This window comes from Spea bombifrons, chromosome 12 (genome assembly GCF_027358695.1).
Source record: "Spea bombifrons isolate aSpeBom1 chromosome 12, aSpeBom1.2.pri, whole genome shotgun sequence".
NCBI classification, from domain to species: Eukaryota; Metazoa; Chordata; class Amphibia; order Anura; family Pelobatidae; genus Spea; species Spea bombifrons.
Genome location: NC_071098.1, coordinates 27199056 through 27218788, shown reverse-complemented (window position 1 = coordinate 27218788; position 19733 = coordinate 27199056). Strand labels below are relative to the sequence as shown.

Here is a 19733-nt window from a genome sequence, read left to right as displayed (position 1 = left end):
ATGCACTATTACCGGGGGCATTGTGACTCCAGGCCGAAATATTTGTCTGCTTAAAGCTTAGAAGAACCTAAACTGCATTTTTACATAAATACATAAACCAATTTACATAAATCACAGAAGAAACATGCATTATTAGAAGTAAAGAACCCTCTTTGGACCGTGACATTTACCGTTGACTCTAGGTTCACGTGCGTCTAGACCTTAAGCACATTTTAGCGGGAATCTCCTCAACTTTTGACTCTGTAGGTTCAAATAGTTATATGATGTTTACCAATTGTACAGCCCTGCAGAATAAATATATATATATATATAAAGAATAGTGATAGATTAGACTCTATACACTAGCTTGACCATAGCTCTCACACAGTGAGCTCTTCGAAAGACAAAAAATTGGAAAAATAAAATTGAAATGTCAACTAAAGTGGGAAAAGATGCTGGGATTGGGTTAGAATTGGACACATGTAGTGGAAAAATGACTTTGGTGGGAAAGGACTTTGGCAGAGGATGGTGTTCTCTTTACTAAGGGGCAAAAGGGGCAGCTGCCTTGAGCTTACACAAGTTTAAGGGCAACAACAGCCATCCCTTTCTCAGCTTTTTATCGGTATTAATATGTTATAGCTCTGGTGTTACTATAACCACAGAGGAGGCTAAGGGAGAATAGATTCTACATGACCCCCCTCCCCGGCTGAAGTGGTTTGTTCCATGTGCACTTCCTCCCTGGAGTCGGAGCAGGGAGTGTTTCCTGTAACTGAAGGATGTTTTAATTCCATTTTCTTCTTATCTATTCCCTTAGTATAACTATTGCTTTTTGGATTGGCTCAGCAACCAGACAGGCTTCAAACCGCGGCCTACTTAGTATGGATTAGAGCGAGTTACACTACAAGCAACACGGTGTTAATTGATCACATGGGCACATTTATGTATGGGGCTCCCCAACAATGCCTGATGGGGAAACCGACCACATTACTTTCATTATGTTACAACCGTAAAATAAAAAGCAAGTTCCTTGCGTGACGCCCTCTCTAACAGACCACCGGTCTAATGTCCTACTTATCCTTTATATTCAGTTAGCCCGGGTGAGATGTCTTCTACATATTATGGTCTTCCAAATTCTATCCTACTTTCTAATGGTCTCATAACTCTGAGTTTGTTTCTGGTCGAGACCCTGTGTATACACAGCAACAGCGATAGAGCGTTCAGCTGATAGGAGCTCCTGGTGAAAGCCGAGACATCGTGGAGCAGAGCCAACTTCTGCCTCCCATGGAACCAAGCAGTCTGAGCTCCGGTTTCTGCTATAAAAAGCAAAGCGCTCTCTGAACCGCACATTAACACACATCTGGAGGGGGGGCAGGCATGAAATCAGAACAGCCTTATGTCATCATGCATTTGTAGTAAAAATAGACGTGTCTTGATAAGGATGATGATAGAACACGATCCCCCCCCCTCCCCATCATCTGTTACGTTAGCTTGGGGTCATTCGTCCAACAAATTTTATTGCTTTGTCGTCAAAAAATACAGACTGCAATATTTCGAATTTCTTGCGCTGAAGAATTGGGTCGCACTTAAAATACTAGAATTTTCAATATCAACTAAAACGTACCCAGTATATTAAATATGTGCAGATAAAGTAGGAATATACTTAATAAAGAACGAATACCTCTAGGTTTGAAGCTTAAGAGCAGGGCGCACTTTACTAAAAGGTATCGCCTATTCTAGTCCCGTGGATAAATGGTTGGCGCCATATATAAATAAATAAATAAATAATAATAATAATAAAAATAATAATAAAGTATTTAGATGTATCCAAACCAGGGTCCTGATTCCACCTCCACCTATCAGGTGGATGACGTTCTCAGCCTGCAGTTCCTGCATCATCTTAGATTTATTCTACTGTAGACAATGATTAAATAGTAAATGTAGCCAAAAAACTGAATTATTAAGATGGTATAAAGCTTGCGTTTTTTGTTGATTAGCTTAGCTGTTTCACATAACGTCTGTGGCTTAAATATTATCCCGCACGTAGTACTATTTTTTGTGTAAGTATCTGCCGTGCGGACTATGATGTCATTTTCCAGGATATTACTTTGTGAGCTGACGAATGCGAAATAGTATCTACGAAATAGTATATAAACTGATTAAAATAAGGATGGCTTATGAAAACAGTCAAAATGCTGTAGAATTGCCTTGTAGAAAGGCAAGTCCTCTAGCTCCCTCTGGTGGCCAAACTGTAAATCTTTAGGTTCCAAATGTTGATCAAAAGAAAAAAAGGAATTCACAGATGGCAAAATAAACTCAATTTCCAGCAGTAATCAAATTAAGACACAATAAATAAATGTTTACATGCAGCCACTTGATTGTAAATCAGTCAGAATAAAGACAAGTAGCAAACATAGATAACCCATTATGGAGGTTTGCTTAAAATTTTAACCAAAAAGCATCCATAATGCATATGTGTAATGTACATTGTGCTTATGGTGCGTCTGTAGGCACAGTGAGCACTGGGTATATGTGTAAGATCTTGTTCCGCCATGGAAGCTTCAAACCCTTCTCCTGACCTTCCTCTGTTTAGATGCACAACATTCTGGATGAACAATGGATTCTCCTGAGCTGTGCCATATTTGCCTTGGGTGCCGCCCTTGGCCAAACCTTCACTGTTGAGCCCGGGATATGACATCACATCCCAGCGTTGTCTCTTAAAGGGGCATAGTGCTGGGTACTGCTTACTAAGGAGCCGTAGAACACCCTTGGCCTATGTCTAGTTGGCTTAGGCCAGAATGCGCTACTGCTCCTGAGTATGACCTCAAAAACTAAGAATGACCACTGTCCTCTGTCAACGCACTCATAGAAAGTGTTTAGTTATTCCTGGCAATGTTCTGTACGCTCTCCAGAGAAGAGGTCCTTAATAAGGTGTCTCACATGGTTGAAGGAGCTGTAGAGTAGTCAATGACGAAGTTGGGGACAATTCTTTGTTGGGATTACTAGAGTCTCATAGAACAAGGAAATTCAAGATAATAGGCACAGCTCGGAAGAACGAGGATAATAAATACTCTAGAGCAAGTGCCGCAGGACTGTGGCCAGATTCGCCATTTGGTGGGATGGCTCAGAATTTGAGAACGTCAGAAGAGTATACTAAAAGTGACACCACTGCACATTTTTTCCAGTAAATTACGCACAATTCTGTCAAACCTCCATTTCTGCCAAATCAAAATGATGTACTGTAGTGACTGTCAAAACTGGAAACTTGGGAGATGCTAAAAACATTCTCTGTTCAACATTCTTGTACAACTAAAACACACCTTCCAAGCATCCGTTTGTTTGTGGGACAGTCCCAATTGGCCCCTCGGCACTGTCCCTCTTAAAGAAGGTGGGTGGGGGCCATGCTGGGGAAGTAGAGCTAGCTGCACACATTGGCCTAATGGGGCTATGCCTATGGGCAGTGTTAGCCCCCATATGCTTCAAAGGCCGAGGGATGGGGGCAAAACCTTAAATTAAGGAATGTAAACATGCATGGGATAGACATATGTCTCCTGAATCTAAGACGAGACCAATGACTGATTAAGGTTTGAGTCTTTACAGCAGGAGAAATGGGCCTACTAGACGGGCGAATGGGTCTAATTGAAGGTCAAGTTCTACGTTTCTAACATTGACTTCTTCTCTAGTTTGATCTCTTTTTTGTAATCACCTTAAGTGACAACATGATCAATGAGCCACTTTCAAAGCTTTCAACTCCCGGTCATTATTCAGAAAGGCGAGATGATTGCTGGGGGCCTGAGGAGTGCCATAGCAAAACAGCGCTCTGTTATTTGAAACCACATTGTGTATTAATGATTCAGCCGTGAACACATTTGGCTCTGAAACAACAAAGTGAACAAAGTCATGTCTAACTGCTATGATATACTGGATAACAATATAAGAAGGATTAAGCCCAGCTCACGCAATACGTTCTTGTAGATGTGGCATCTTGGGCCCCAATGAACAGCTGGCTATACGTCACTAAAGTGCGAAAAAAGAAATATCAACATCTATGAATTCAACCCCACGTTCATTCACAAACTTGCACCCAAAATATAAAATATCAGATGTGGTCTGGGAAGGGGTGCAGGGTCTTCTTATATATGAGCTTCCTGAAAAGGCCCGGTTATGAGCAACGTTAAGTGGCCCAGCAAATACTTGGAGCTTGGGGGTCCCTTTTATCAAAGTATTGACCCGTACCTCATGGTCGTTGAGTTTGCGGCATAGACCTCAATAACAGCACCTATGCTGTCATCTTGGGATCTTGTGAGGTGCAGAGCCAGGGTATGACATCATGTCTCGGCGTTCTGCGTCAATAGGTTGCAAGGTGGTTGCATATACAAATCCCTGCCCTAGACCCGATGAAATTCCAGGAGTGATGCTTCAGACTCTATTATCTACTAAGATCTCTCCAAATTAAAACTCTGTATAATCACTTTGGAGACCTCTTGTATGTACTTTTGCAATTCAAACACTGAATCAGATGGACCCAGGCAGTAACGGAGATTATTTATACCAATACGAGATAAAACTGTTCTTTAGAACAAGTCAGTCAACATGTAAATGATTCTGAATGTTATAATCAGACTTATTTAAAGATTTAATGCTCATTGTACATTTATAAATCAATAAAACATAATACTTTATAAGATTGTCTATTTAATCTTGTTTGCCTCTTTTAGATGGGGCGATAGTCTATGATTATCATCAGAATGTCAATTTAAATAACCGAAGAAAGATGTTTTAGGATTAATGAGGCGTTTACACAATCCTGGATGGGAAAAATGTTGTTGTTGGTTTGGCCCACGACTGGGCCGACGGTCTCGAGGTGGCCCCGGCACTTTAAGGCCAGGACCGCCTGGTGACATCCGTGGATATGCGTTGCCACATGCAATATTTTTATGAGGGGCCTTTGAGTATCTTTGCTCAGTTATGACACATTTCCTGTTCTTATAATCGACGGTGGGTTACAGTAACTCGGATTAAATCCCCCTTTCTGTATTTAGAATGTTCTGTTCTATTGTGTAATCTCAGAAGATCGGTGATTGTGTGTAGCAAATTTCCTGGTTATAGATAAAGCAATGGCCAGTAACCGCACGTTAAATCTTCATACAGAATCTTTATACAAAAAAGCCTATGAAGAAGTTCCAGGGAAACATTATTCATCCATGTTTTAGGAGTTCACCTCTAGGACCTTGTTACTCATGGATCTAAAACCGGCTTCACAAAAGCTGGAAGGTGTCTGGATTTCTGTGTCGCAGAAGTTTAAGGGGAACTTTGTCAGTAGGGTACCTAATAATGTGTACTTCGGTGTCCATCGTTCCAGGTGTTCTACATGTTGAACAACCTTCAGTAAATCCAGTTATTACTCCTTCTCCCCCCTGGACATTGGAGGTTACGAGGGAATACTAGTTTGAGCTGATGTCAGACGTCCCATACGTGAAGCCATCCATTGCATACAATAAAGCTGGCAAGAATTATAGGCTTACGTTCTAAAAGGGATTATATGGGCAACTGAGACAAAAATGAGGGGTAAAAAGTGTATCTGAAGAAGTAGTTATGGGTTAGTGTAACAATGACTCCAAAAAGATTGCCTGAGCCACAAGATACCTTAGAATTAGCTCTGAAAGGGCATGTAGTTCGTGACTTTCTGATGCCATTTTTATTTCATTGATGTAATCATACCTGGAAACTCTGGGTCTACAGGTCGTGATGCAAAATCTTGGGGTTGCAGAAGCAGCATTTAGACATCCCATACAAAGTTAAAGAATATGGGGCTATCCCAGCCCACAAAGTCATCAGACCCGCCCACGCACATCATTGGTCCCTCCCCCGAGGACTGAGGGCTCCGGATAGCAGGAGCCTAGAAATCCACAGGTATGGATATAATACAATATTACTAAAACAGACACAATGGATTACATTATTGCATTTCCTTTACTTTAATGTGGAATTAATAAAATTGGTTTCTGTGATGTTTGGATGAAAACCCATGAAACTTTTACAGCCTAAAAAAGCCTAATCCAGGACAGAACTCCATTCCTCCTTTTGCGCCTATGCAATTGCATGCACGCAAACATCTGTGGTGTCGAACCGGTCAAAGCTACGCGTTTCCCAGGACTTTAATAGATTTCAGCTGCCCGGATCCTCACTATTTATCTAGATTATCTGAGATTGTGTAGGAAGCAGGAAATCCCATGGGAAGCAGGAACTGGAAGTTATAATAAAACAAGATGATCCAAACGGAGTTTAAATAAGTTTTTTTTTTTACATTTCCCAAGTAAATGGTGCTGTTACTATACATGAGTTTTGTGGGACTGATTTTTGTAATGCTAAATCTTAGCAGAGAAAACTTTATTTCATTTTTTTTTTTGCTTCTTCTTCCTGCGCCAGGAAAATCTGTATATCTTCCTGTTTTAACAATTTTCCAATAAGAATAAGGATTATGGAGTTGCGATATGAATTAAATTGACCAAAGTTATCTAGTACAATTGTAATTTTGGTAACCATAATCTGGATACATTGAGGGTGAAATATAAACATTCATTGGTGCAAAATCCTAAAAAGTGGCTTTAAAAGCAGGCCAACCTGCTGCTTGGACCATACCATTCTTAATACAGATACAAGATCCATTTTTTGGAATACTTTTTATACATAAACCCCCCAAATATTGGGTTCCTTTATTTCTAGAAAATATATTTTTTTGTTCTGGGAAATATATTTTTTTCTGGGAAATATTTCTATGGGGTGCCTCATGTATTTTTTTTGTTTTATTTTTTTTAGGCACTCTCATTGTGTTTTAAAGTAATTTTCACACGGAGACCCGAAGCAAACTGTACATTTTAATGAATCAAACACACCCACAATTTTTTGTTTTTTTTTTGTAAAATAATTTTATATACTAAGAAAAGTTTTGTTCACAATACAAACATGGGTATACATTAAAATCCGTCGTTTTATTTTCTGTGTACTATGGCTTTCACAGAGATCAGAGCAAACTAAGCATTCTCAGAAAACCTATTCGGAGGTCAAGGGATTGGGGGAAAAAACATGGTTATAGGGTAAGCTGAGGTCGCCTTTCACATTAACAGTCATCCTATCTTCTGATTCCCTCCCCATCGACCCCGTTTCTCTTCTTCTAACCAAAGATAAGGCACGCAGCCAGAAACCAGACTGCTTTATACTTCTGATAACAGTTGCGATAAAGAATGACAAACGTAATGGTTCGAAATTCTATTTGGTATTGGACGTAAGAACAACTTGCGTTCAAAGTCATGATAGAATTTTTTAATTTCTTTCAAAAATAGCTATATCAAAAATATTTATCCCCCCCCAAAAAAAAAAATCATTTAGAACGGTTGGTGGTCTGTCGAGTCCGCATCGGGGTTAAGGCAGGCATGAAGACCTCTGCTGAGGTAGCACGAGTAGTCGTTCTGGAATAACAGTTCCAGAATTCAAGACTATACAGGGTTTGGCACGTCGTCGGAAGTTTAAATCCTTCGCTATGTTAGTCGGGAATGGGAACTGGCTTTTTTTTTTTGCCAGTATATAAAAAAAAAAATATATTTAAAAATTCCAATAATATATTATCCCCCTCTCTGGCAAAACCACTAAAAATTAAGGCAGAAACATTGATATTTTTCTTTCTTTTTTTTTTTAATTTCCCTTTAAAGGTGAAAATGTATCCAGTAGACTTCATCACAAATGCCAACACAAGTAAAAAACAAAACAAAACTAAACTAAATATATATATATATATATCATATATATATATTGAGCCCTTGTGGTGCAAACCTGCCTCCAGAGCAACATACAGAGCAGTGCAATTAAACAATAAAATTGACAATATTGTTTAATTACCAATAATTACAGCTATCCGGAGATTCTGATCCGTTACAGACACTTTATCAAAGTCATCATCAATGGTTTCGCCCCCCTTCTTTTGCAGACATCCCTCTTTCAAAACAATATTCCGTACTCACTTTCTCTTCACGTAACTTCAAAACTTAACAAACACTCAATAAATAGGGAGCCCTTAAGGGGCAACTATGACCTATACAACCAGAGTTAAGAAAAATGGTGAAATATGAGTTATGGCAACCGCATTCAAAAAGGTAGCTGCTAACAATCCTTATGGTCAAAATGAAGCTAAAACGGTTCAATTTTCACAGTGGGGACATCTATTCTAATAAAATGAGACACCCTGCCATGGGCACTGTCTAGAATTCGAACAGTGGTGTGTATTGTTCAGAGAGTTTTGAGTGCTGTGACGTTCCATTTTGAGACACGCCGAAGCCATCACAAACTTGAGGGATGAGTTTTCACCTGGGACAACCCAACCCAACCCAACCCAAAACACTTGGCTTTTAGGACTTGGGGAACCCATCTAACAAAACTATTCTCTTTAAAATTTACGGAATAAATTTAGTGATACGTTCTCTCTTACAGCAAATCGCATTTTTGAAAATGATTCCTCCTTAGAGGCGACCTCGGTTTCTCAGGAGTAACATGACTATCACGCGTCCATCTCAGGTGGTTGCAGCTACCATTTTGAAGACTTCCAATGGACATTTCTGTACACTATTAACAGCGAGTTCTTGTCTGTGGTTATGAGCTTAACATAACATACTGGTAAGCAAGTTTCCATGATCCCACCTTCATGCCCCTCCTCAACAAAATCCAACGTACAGTAGTGTAAAGCATAAAACTTGAGTCTTCCCTCTCCAGGAACTAATCCGCCTCAACGTTCTGTGCATCTTCAGGAGTGCTGGGATTCGCAACTGGCAGGACTTTCAGGATGCGGGAGGCCACTTAAGTACACTTTCCATTATTATTTTCATAGTACAATTTCAAATTCACTCAAAAAGCATATTGGCTTTTCCATACAAAAAAAAAAAATATATATATATATGTCTTTTTTTTCCACTTTCATTTTAGGCACTGAATTTGTGACAGAAGAGGGGTTAAGTCACTAGACGTATTTTTTTTTCTTTCAACAGTCCAAGAAGGGTCAAGCAAAAAAAAAGGAGTCTTCTCGTTGGTGTGTCTCTTCTGGCTTCCTTCTTTGAGGCATCTTGCCTTCTTAACACCAGAAGGGAGCCGAGGTCCCTGGTTTATGCTTCATACAAAATCAACTGGAAGTAAAAACATAATTCTCATTGGTCTATCTCTCCTGCCACATGGCGATGACCATATGACCATGTCTACGAATGGCTTCTACATGTCAGAAGAAGAGACGTCTTGGCAAGAAGAATGACTAATGAACTAGCCAACATAACTCACATTATAAAACACCTCCTGACCTTTAAATAACTTCACGTGTCCATAATGAAGTTTTTAACGTACACCCGGATGGGTCCAGTTTTTAATCTATTTAAGGCCAAAAGGTGCATCAAGCCAAATACACAGTAGGATTCGCTCTACTCCCTGATATGTTCAATTTGTTATCGTAAGTCTTTAAAAGACTAGCAAACTCAAGAGCGCCGTGAGCCAGTGTAGAAGAAAAAATACTGTGCAAGCCTACAATAAAGAAAATTTAGTGGGCTAAAAAAACCAAAAAAAAATAGTGACGAGAGCAAAAAAATGTTCCTACCACGGAAAGTGCAGGCATTACATTTCAGTGGAGTCCAAGGAGCTACATGGGGGGGATAAAAAAAAAAGTTGGGTGGTGGAATCCGATTATCTCCAATCCGACCCAGCATTCCGACTCCTTAGGTTTCAAAATCGGTGCCGTACCGCGAACTGATGCACATGGCAGCAACAAATTTTTAAAAAAAGAGGAAAATTAAAATAAAATACACCGACATTATCTCACGACAGCCGTAGGTTCTACATGGCTTCCCCGGTTGGAAACTGTTTCACACACACAAACATATATTTATATATAATATAGATATTTATATATATTCCTTTTGGCTCAAAAACATAAACACAGAGAAGATTCTGCTAGGGTGAGGTCTTTGTGGTTTTGTGGCTCTTCCCCTCCTGTCCGTTCATCCATTTAAGGGTCCCGTCCCTTTTTTCCGTTCAGTCTCCATTCCCAGGAAGGCTTAAGAGGCTCTGGGGGGGGGGGAAATGTGAGATGCCTCCACCTTGGCCCAAGCTCATAATAGCCAGTCCTACATGGCTGAAAAGAGGGGAAGGGAGAGCTGCTTTCTAGCTCAGTCTTTCACCAGCCGGTAAATGTGATGTTGAGCGCCGTGCTCGCTGGTTGACACTTCAAATACATATGCTATGCACAGCAGTAATTCTTGGGTGTCCCGATTTGTGACCACCTGTATTAAAAAATAATAATAATAATAATAATAAAAAAATAATAATAACTATAACATATTTCAATGCAGACTTAATAAAAAAAAAAGAAAAAAAAAAGAATTAAAATAATAGCCCGAGTTTATTCATATACATAAATTAAAGAAGTGTTATTGGGGGTAATCTAGTATATTCAGCATGGTGGTTTGTAAATAAGATCATCCCATTGTACAGTGCTATGGAACATGATGGTGCGTTACATTACATTTATTTATATAGCGCCCGCAGATTCCATAGCGCTGTAAATTAGAAACACAAGATTTTTTTTGTCTTGTTCTCTAATCAAATCCGTTCGGGTCTCTGTTTTGGTCAACAAGCAATATTTCCGTTACCTGCAGGATAGTGAAGTTTTCTAACACACTGTTCATCATGTACTTCTCTGGTAGCTGCTTCAGTTTATGGATGAAGTTGATGAGATATTCACACATAGGAGAGCGATGGATGCGGTAAAGGAAACGGCCATTCTCGAACCGAGCATATTCCGTCTGTGAACCAAAGTAAAATAATGTGATTACGGGGCCTTTCCTAGCCTTGAAAGCTCTGGATTCATTCTAGTCCTTCCAATAGCTGTTCCAGATAAGAGCTTTAGACTACACCAGTGATGGCACATTTTAGGACTTTCAGCAGGTCACCATTGAGAAAGGTAAGTGTTTGGACAAACATTTCAAACGGCTTTGGGATGTTTTTTTGAGTCCATGATCTAAATCAGTGCTGTCCGCCAACCTTTCTAGAGAGCGGGCCATCCATCTTTCAGAGTTGGAACCTATTTAATTAATAATCTAATTCAGTAGAACTTGTGGATTCTTGTAATAGACACAGAACTGTCCATAAGCCACTAATGGCATCAGAAAACACGATTCTTGATTCTAGATAACCATTCATTTCGTAGGCTTTCTTCATTCCTTTCTCATTCCCTTGACTAACGTTTGCTTGACTTACAGGAAAGACAAAGCAAAGGTGGAAAAAGTTGATGAACTTTGTAGATACGCCATCAAAGTTTAACCTTTTGAATACGTTTTAACACCAAAAATGAACAACAGAAATATTCAGAAGATGTCTTCTCACCTCAACCTTCTCGACCACTTGTTTTCCGAAGGAGCAGACCTTGGAAGAGCAAGTTATGGTCATATTTTCGGGAGATTCATACTGGCTGCTTACACCGTAGAATACACCAGGTTCATCCTGAATGCTGGTATTGAGGTCGGCCTGGAGACAAAACCACAAGACAACAGCGTCAATGGACAAAGTATATATATATATATATATATATAACAAAAGAATGATGAGAAAATGCTGCTTCACTTCAAAAAATATTCTTCTAGAGAAAAGCAATACGTTTTGGTAGTTTTTACTTCTGGGAATATGATGGAAATATTTAGAGCAGTAAGGATCTTATTTAGAAGAATGGTGATGTCATCATGTAAAATAACTGCTTACATGAAGAATAACAGAACAGCTAAAATCCATACCCTGGTCACCGACCAAAAGATGGATAGATAGGTGTTAAAAGCCAGGGGGGTTGTATAAAATGGAAAGGTAAGAGACCATTTATTCTCGTAGGTCTGCAAGCTAGTAATTGACAATAAATTCTTCAAAATTAAAACTGAGATAAAATAAATGAACATACCCAGAACTTGACCAAGAAGAAGGCGTTAGGCGGGCCCTTCTCATAAAGTTCTTTTAAGCCTCCTTTCTTCTCCGGGAACTTGTCATAGATCTGACGGACGTCCACAGATTCCAACAAAGAATCGCTGTACGAGGGATTCGACTGGCTGATGTGGACATAAAGGTGTTTGTTGTACTGTTAAAGAAGGAAAAGGAGTACGTTACTAAAGGTTAACCTTCCTCACATGCTGCAGTGTAGACACAATAGTCGTAAATGCTTCAGTTCCCGGACAAATGTTCTGCTGCTGGGCCTTTTAAAGCTCTGTTTTTGTATTATGTGCCCAACGTGCTCCTAGGTACAGACGGAAGACTTTATTCTGACTGTAACCAGGGCAGACGTTCTTACGAATGTTATTTTCCTCAAAACCCAACCAAATCCCCTGGATCAGTGCCACGTACTGCGTCTGGTTCTCCTTGCTGTTCCATGAAGGCCATGAATTCCACCAAGCGCAGTTTTGGTGTTCCAATTGATCGACCTTGCCAAGCAGGCCCTGTGGGTACAGGGGAGAGGCTCGCAGGGCTTGCATTATAACCTTAAAACAAATGAAAAAAGTGGATTAGCATCAGGTCCTGCTATCTTTAGAAGACAACCAAAAAGGGTGACCTTAGCACAGGAAGTAGTGGAGAAGAAACAGGAAAATGTGTCTGATATTGTGCTATATTTACTAAAATCACACATTAAAAATGATGGATAAGTCTGACATCAAAGCTGTATTTTGATTGGCTTCTTGGTCAGCCAATCAGAAAAGAGCTAAAATCCTTATTCTGGTCACCGACCAAAAGATAGATAGATAGATAGATAGATAGATAGATAGGTGTTAAAAGCCGGGGAGTGTGGTGTATAAAATGGAGCCAGAAATACTAAAGGCTTTTAACACTTATATGTATATTTTAAATAATTTAAATGTGATCTTTGACATAAAATGAGAATTATTTTAAGTTATTCTAACAGGTTTTGGCACAGTGGTTTTATGTGGTTTTAGTAATTAAAGTAAAATTTTTACTTATTTAGTTAAAATAAATGATTTGCAGGAGAAATAGAAAATAAAAAGGAAAAACTAAAACAATATATAAAACATTTAAAAAGAATATACATATATATATAAATATAAATATATATATATATATAATAAGCAGATTTTGGAGAGTGATGTTTGTACCTGGAACAGCAGGAGGGGGGGCAGCAGGCTGTAGGGAATATGGAGGCTGGGAAAACGGCTTAATGCTAAAGAAAATAACACAATAAAATAAAAATGAGATAATGAACACTCGCAACACGACAAAGTTCACCTCGGATTCCTTTTTCCCAGTGAAGCAGTTTATATGATCAGAAAAAAAGAGAGAAAGATTGAAAAAAAACATTTATGACTTGGAGATCTATTTTAAGGGTTAAGGTAGCTTAAGATTGTAACACAAATACAATTTTGAAAATATTTAATTTAAAATAAAGTATTTTACCTCAGAGAAGCCGAGATTTCTGGCAAAATGTGACAAAAGTCTCATAGCTAATCGGTACTACCCCCCTCCCCACACACACATCCCTACAAACTTAATGGGGAGGAATAAAAATGCATATCTCAACAGGCAGTTGAGATCGCTGCTTCCATAGTATGCACATAAGACGGGTTTTTAGTACATATATATATAATTTTTATCATGAACATCATTACATGGGTTATTTATAGTACAGTGAAAAAAGTAGGAATGATCTACAATAATATATCGGCTTATTTTAGGAAAGACGTTAAAGACAGCATTCTATTTCTAAGCCCCTGACATAGTGTGTTAAGAGCAGACGAGGGTTATACTTACTCCTGTGTCGGCCGTGGCTGTCCGGTGCCGTTTGGCCAAAACTGGAAAAATTCTGTGGCCTGGAAAAATAATAAAATATGGCTTTAAAGTCTTATAAAAAACTACAGGGCGGTGGGGAAAAATCAAGCCAAAACATCAATAAAACATTTAATGTTATATATATTAAAATTCTAATATTAAAAATGACAATCTATTATTAGCAGATAGCGGGGGTCCGTAATGCTTGCACTCAACGCTCTAAGATCCCTCTGCTTTACTCTTCTACTTGTAATAATTTAGACCTCTCTATGTGCTAAAATTGTCCAAAAAACAACAGATAAAACAACTCCACAATTATAAACAACAATTTGTAAAAAAATTAAATAAATAAATTAAAAAAAAGGTAAATATAAAATCAGAACAACTTAGAAATAAAACATTAAATAAAATTTGTTAACTAAATTGGGCTTTCAAAGGTTGGATCTGATTATGGGGTTTATCTCGGATTCTTTAAGATCAGGTCCCTCTTCCTTAAACTCAGCAACTAAACGTATGATAATTAATACAAGTTATTAATCATTTATGTCAAACATAAATGCGGTGTAAACTTGTTTGTGTCGTTTGGAAATGTTTGTAGTTGGTAGAAGACATTTAGCAACTCTGGGTCCAGCGGTTGGTACAATGAGCGGCGCTTACCCCTGGAGTGGGTTGGAATGGGGTCTGCGAGATACTTGGTACCCCCAGTTTATTCTGGATGGCTGTGGCGGATATAAGCTGCGCTGAAGACATTGCGGCCATACTCTGGAGAGCTTTGTCTTTTGCCACCTGATCCTGAAACAACAGTATAAAAAAAAAAAAAGAACACTAAATACCCATCTAATATTTGAATGCAATGCCGAAAAATATATATTTAGCAAGAAATAACAGTTTTCATATCTGCGGAGATAACTTTACATGACAACATTTCCTATTAATAAAATCAGTAATTTATTCAGTTAATAAAAAATGTCATTAATCTGGAATTCACAAAAGTAAACTGGATTTTATACATTTACTGATTCATTTTGATTTATTCTCAGATGTTGAAAACATGAATTTAAATATTGAATATCATAAAGTATAATTATTTTATGACAAGACAAAAAATAATATATATATAAAAATAATTATATATAAGCTGTTTGCCACATGTTACTCTATCCCTCGACCCGTTTCCTCTTCCTCGTTCTTTAACGTTAACGCATATATCTTATATTTTGGCTTTGCTTTTGTTGAGCATTTCTATGCTGGTCAGCGACTAAGCAGTGACTCTTTCACAATATATATATCTATGGAGGTGTTTCTAGTCAAACCCAGGGTTTCTACGGCTTACAGAGTGGGAATTATTCACTAAGGTGAGTTGAGTGAATTGCGATAAACTACCATCTCACCAGGGTTGGTCCTTCATAACTCACAGTGAAGTTAGTCCAGATTTCCAACCATGGCTCAGCTCCCAAGAAACTCAAAGTGTATTTGTTACATCCCAGTGTGTCTTAATTACTTGGAACACCAGAAGTATTCCAACGAGTAGCGAGGCGTTGATCAATGGACTAGAAATGGTCATACGGCTATCCAGGAGGACACCGAAGAACTTTCCTTGACTACGTCTAATGACCACACGCTTATACTTTTTTCTCGGAAAGTCGTGAACATTTTTTCTTCGAGTAACAACCAAAACTTAGCAAAAAAAAAAAAGTAATAAAAGTAAAACCAGCCAAAGAAACTTCCTCTGCTGGCTGGCCAAGAAAGGTCCACAGAATACAGAAAGCCAGGACATTCTTGGTGAGTTCCAAAGATGACAGAATTAACAATTGCTTCATAGGCTAGCGTCTGCCAGTAGCCATTTCTCACTCTCCTGCAGATTAAAATCTTTAAATAGCACTTGAACGTCTAAAGACTTGGCTTTGTACAAAGGTCTTACGGAACGGAGTTCGTCCTTGTAATGTTCTTAAACACGATTTTTTTCTGCCCCTGGTTGTTGTCTCGAAATACAGAAACTTTCCTTTCAAGTTATACCTACCCCCCTTCCGAGGGCCTGAGTCAGACACTTTTACCCCCGGAGGCAGGGAGGAGGGGAACGGTTGGGGGGGGGGGTTGACTCTTATTCAATAAATCGGGATTGTCCCCCATGGCAATCTTTTTTTTTTTATTGTTTCTTGGTATTTTGTAATAAGTAATTGTACAATAGTCCCAAGGAGCTTTGAATGTCAACAAGTAATGAACCACAAAACACTATTTAAAAAGTATTTTCACATTTCGAAGCAGACCTTGTAGGAAATGCCCATAGTTTGGGTGGCTTTTCAATCTTATAAATTGTCTTGGAGATGTTTGGTTTAAAAATAAGGGTCTGTTTTACCAAGAATGGCAAAACGTGCATATCTGATTGGCCATCATGAAGTTCTCTTCCTTCTCCTCCACTACCCTTACAAGGGCAGCCTGAGCCAATCAGCAACAACCAGCCACTTAACAGTAGGGGACAAGTAATGTAATGGGGAGGGATAATCATGCAGATCGTGAGAGCAGAAAGTTAAGATGGCCGCTCCTGAGGTATAATCATTGCCGAACCATAAAAATTTAGGATTTGGGAAACATGACAGATGTCATATACTGTATAGTCTATATGCTCTTATATTTAAGCTAGCGTTTCAAACATATATCCGTATTCAATGAATTGGGTGATTTTTTTTCTGTAAATCAAGAGATTACAGTGCAGAACGCCAACTTACCATGTTCATAGCCTGGACACAAACAGATTGTCATCCAGAGCGGAGAACAGGAAAGTTGCAATCCACAGGTTGGGAGAAAAGGGAAGTGAATGGGTTAAGAACGTAGGATGGAAGGGTGAAGCCAAGGGGAATGGGGGGGGTTTAGGAAAGGAGAAAAGGGAGGAGAGCGGAAAGAATAGTTAAATCAACAATACATTTGATTCTAAAAACAACTTGATTAAAAAAATACAAAAATAGGATTTTGTACGAATGCAGAGTGGACAATGTGGTTACGGACACGAGGAAGGCGGTGGCAGTGACATAAAATAAGAGGAGGAATAAAATTAAAGAGGAGCTAACACCAGTGTATGGAAAGGATCATACAGATAATACATTGTGAAGACTGGGACACCTGATTAGGAACATGAATGTCCCACCAACATCAAAGGAACTCAAGTGTGTTTGAGGAGATAGGCTTCATTGGAGTGCCATAACAGATGGACATGCACCTGTTGGCTACCCTGATCTAGATGGTGTCCATCGAAGTATGAACATAGGGCCTTATCTGGTCTTTTTAAAAATATGTGCCCATGATGTCTGGTGGCCATTTCCAAAGCACTGTTCTATGGTCTAATTATGCAAGCTTCTTAAGATTGCACACAAAAGCAAACAAAATATATATAACATACAACTCAATGAGCATACAGCACTTGACAACTGGACTGGGGAACAACTCAGACGTGTTCCGTGTTAAGACAACATGGTTAGACTTGAAAATGTCTGTGTCAACCTCAGCCATTGGAATTCAACAAGTTCTCAAGGAGCTACACTAAATTTTGTAGCTAAAACTTGGCACTTTGCAAATATCCTAAATGCTCTTCCTTTTTTGAAAGTTATGTTGGGTTCAATTAAGAAAACGGCTGCTGTCGTTGCAAGGAAAGAGCAAGATGGCGGGCTATATATCTGGCGATCCCTTTGCGCCACTGGTAGGACCTCTTTAATGCAACACAAATATGAGGGGGCTACAGTTAGTTTATAGAAACAATAAACAAAAAAATGGTCAGAAGACAAAGGTCTCAACAAAGGTTTGTTGTCTTGGTGGTTCAATAAGACTGGCCTCATCCGAGGGATAGGTGTTAGCAGGCAAAGCGAGATTATTAATAACCAGAACTACAATATAGCACGTTCTTTGGCTGTTTATGGGTGATCAGTACCACCTTAGAACACATGCCAAGCAGGAGACATGAACCAGAAAGATAGTCAGCACAAAGCAGCCAGCTTTTAATAGCGGAATGAGAAAAGATGATCTAAGCCAGGATGAGTGGTTCTAGAACCCAGAAAGGAAACTAAATTAAACAGCTCACCCCGTATGACTTTGTTGAATAACAAAACTATTATGATTAACAAATACGCTTTCTAAACATTGTTTTATCCTGATATTTAGTTACATATTCATGATTTTATATATATATATATTATTATTTTGGACTATCTGGAGAATGATGAAGTATTGTGAAATACAGATTATGTATAATGGTTGATATTAAATGCCTACTGAACGTTACCCACCCAATTACCAATGGACTGTTTCCATTTCAACAAAGAGGAGGGAACATTTTTTATAATTTAGGGCATCATCTTTGGTCCGAAAGATCCAACTGGTGAACGTTATTATTATTATTATAACGTTCTATAACAGTTAGGGTAATTCTAACCCCAAATGTACAACTACATCTGTTCTGTGTCACCTCAGACCAAGCCAATGTCGACAATTATGTAAAAATAATTGAATAAGCCTTCCCTATTCCCAATCGCCTAAAAGGATTATACCTCGTAAAAAAACATATATGTTTTAGTGCATTCGAGTACTCTGCTGAACACAGAACTGCAGTTCTCTGGATTTCTACTGAAATCTATGGAAAGACGGATGATTTTTTTCTTAAAAAGGAGGTCTTGATTCTTTTCTTTTTGGCATCTTCTAGCCAAAGTCTAGAAACATAGAATCTGACGGCAGATCAGACCCGTTCGGTCGTATGCCTGTCCCATGCATGCTTAGTACCCTCAATGTATTAACCTCTACAACCTGTGATCAGCCTCTGCCGCTTCTGAATGTAATCAATTAAATGATATATATTATATCTAATCTTAATAAAAGGTGGTGGTCTTAGATGGAACAACCAGTTTGTGGTTCTTTAATATACAAAGTTTCATTGTGGTGATGTTTGGAAACAACGATGGACGACTGATCCAGTTTCCTACTTTTACAACACCTCTAAATGCCCTCTTGAGCCAAGAGGAGTTCCTAATCTAAAATGAGGATGAAGGTCCGGCAAAGTCCTGTAATAATTATTTATCTCTAGTAATTGTCACTTTTACCTTTCTGGAATATTAACTAAGCTTGATTTATATAAATCGCAAACGCACACAAACTGGCCACTACCATTTTTAGCCCATTTGCCATTCCGTTGCCTGGGTCTTGCGCAACATTTGCCAGCATGCACCGAAACTCCCCTTTCTGATTGGATGCCAGGTTATATAGGCACAGTAGATATTTGTATCAAGTTTTAGAAGTGGGACACCTTCAAATAAGTGCTAATAACCCAAGAAGTTCTATAGATGGTCATTCCGAAGTGCTGAAAATACCCTGTACTCTTCTGTTTTGAAATGTGTAACGATGCCTAGCTTATTTATAGAGTATGAATTTCCTTTCAAGAACAGAGTAACGAAGCCTACCAAGCCACTTTAATAGAAGCGAGATGGCAAACGATGAATTAGTTCTGAAACTGACCCACCGGTTGACTCCTGCCAGTTGGCACTAATAACACGTTGGCTAATCCCGCCTGGAACAGAAGCGTAGCTATTAATGCAGGCAAGACAGCAGGCAGCCCGAGAGGTAGAACGCAGCCGCAAGCAGAGGAGCATAAGAGGCATGTCCTGTACTTACCTTCAGCTTGGACTGGATCTCTCTGGATTTCCTCCGCGCCAGCACTTGTATGTGACTAGATACCTGGAGAAGGCAAAAAAGTCTCACTGTAAAGTCCATTCCTCAAATAAAGAACTTTCAAGGATAATAAAGAACTTTTCTGTGTTCTTTAAAGGAAAGGCCAGGTTCTCTCATATTGCGCTACTGTGGTTAATGCAGTCGTACGACGACGCATTTCATTCATTCACATGCACTACTTCATCCGTCCATTAGGTGGCGACTTCTCA

The 19733-nt window shown here is 38.9% G+C and overlaps 1 protein-coding gene across 3 annotated transcripts in view; it reads right to left on the bottom strand.

The window, feature by feature from the left end:
• Window positions 1-8938: 8938 nt before the first annotated feature.
• TEAD2 (TEA domain transcription factor 2) overlaps window positions 8939-19733 on the bottom strand; it is a 45774-nt gene continuing 34979 nt past the window's right edge. For 2 of the 3 annotated variants that reach the window (XM_053451401.1, XM_053451400.1), the window contains 10 exons: window positions 19468-19530; window positions 16545-16556; window positions 14476-14610; window positions 13801-13859; window positions 13149-13213; window positions 12388-12521; window positions 11951-12124; window positions 11389-11529; window positions 10656-10808; window positions 8939-10286 (listed from right to left, as the gene is read on the bottom strand). In XM_053451401.1, coding sequence (XP_053307376.1) covers window positions 10173-10286; window positions 10656-10808; window positions 11389-11529; window positions 11951-12124; window positions 12388-12521; window positions 13149-13213; window positions 13801-13859; window positions 14476-14610; window positions 16545-16556; window positions 19468-19530 — 1050 coding nt within the window. In that variant the 3' untranslated portion in view covers window positions 8939-10172. The remainder of the gene's footprint in view (window positions 10287-10655; window positions 10809-11388; window positions 11530-11950; window positions 12125-12387; window positions 12522-13148; window positions 13214-13800; window positions 13860-14475; window positions 14611-16544; window positions 16557-19467; window positions 19531-19733) is intronic. The other variant, XM_053451402.1, reaches the window with a different exon arrangement.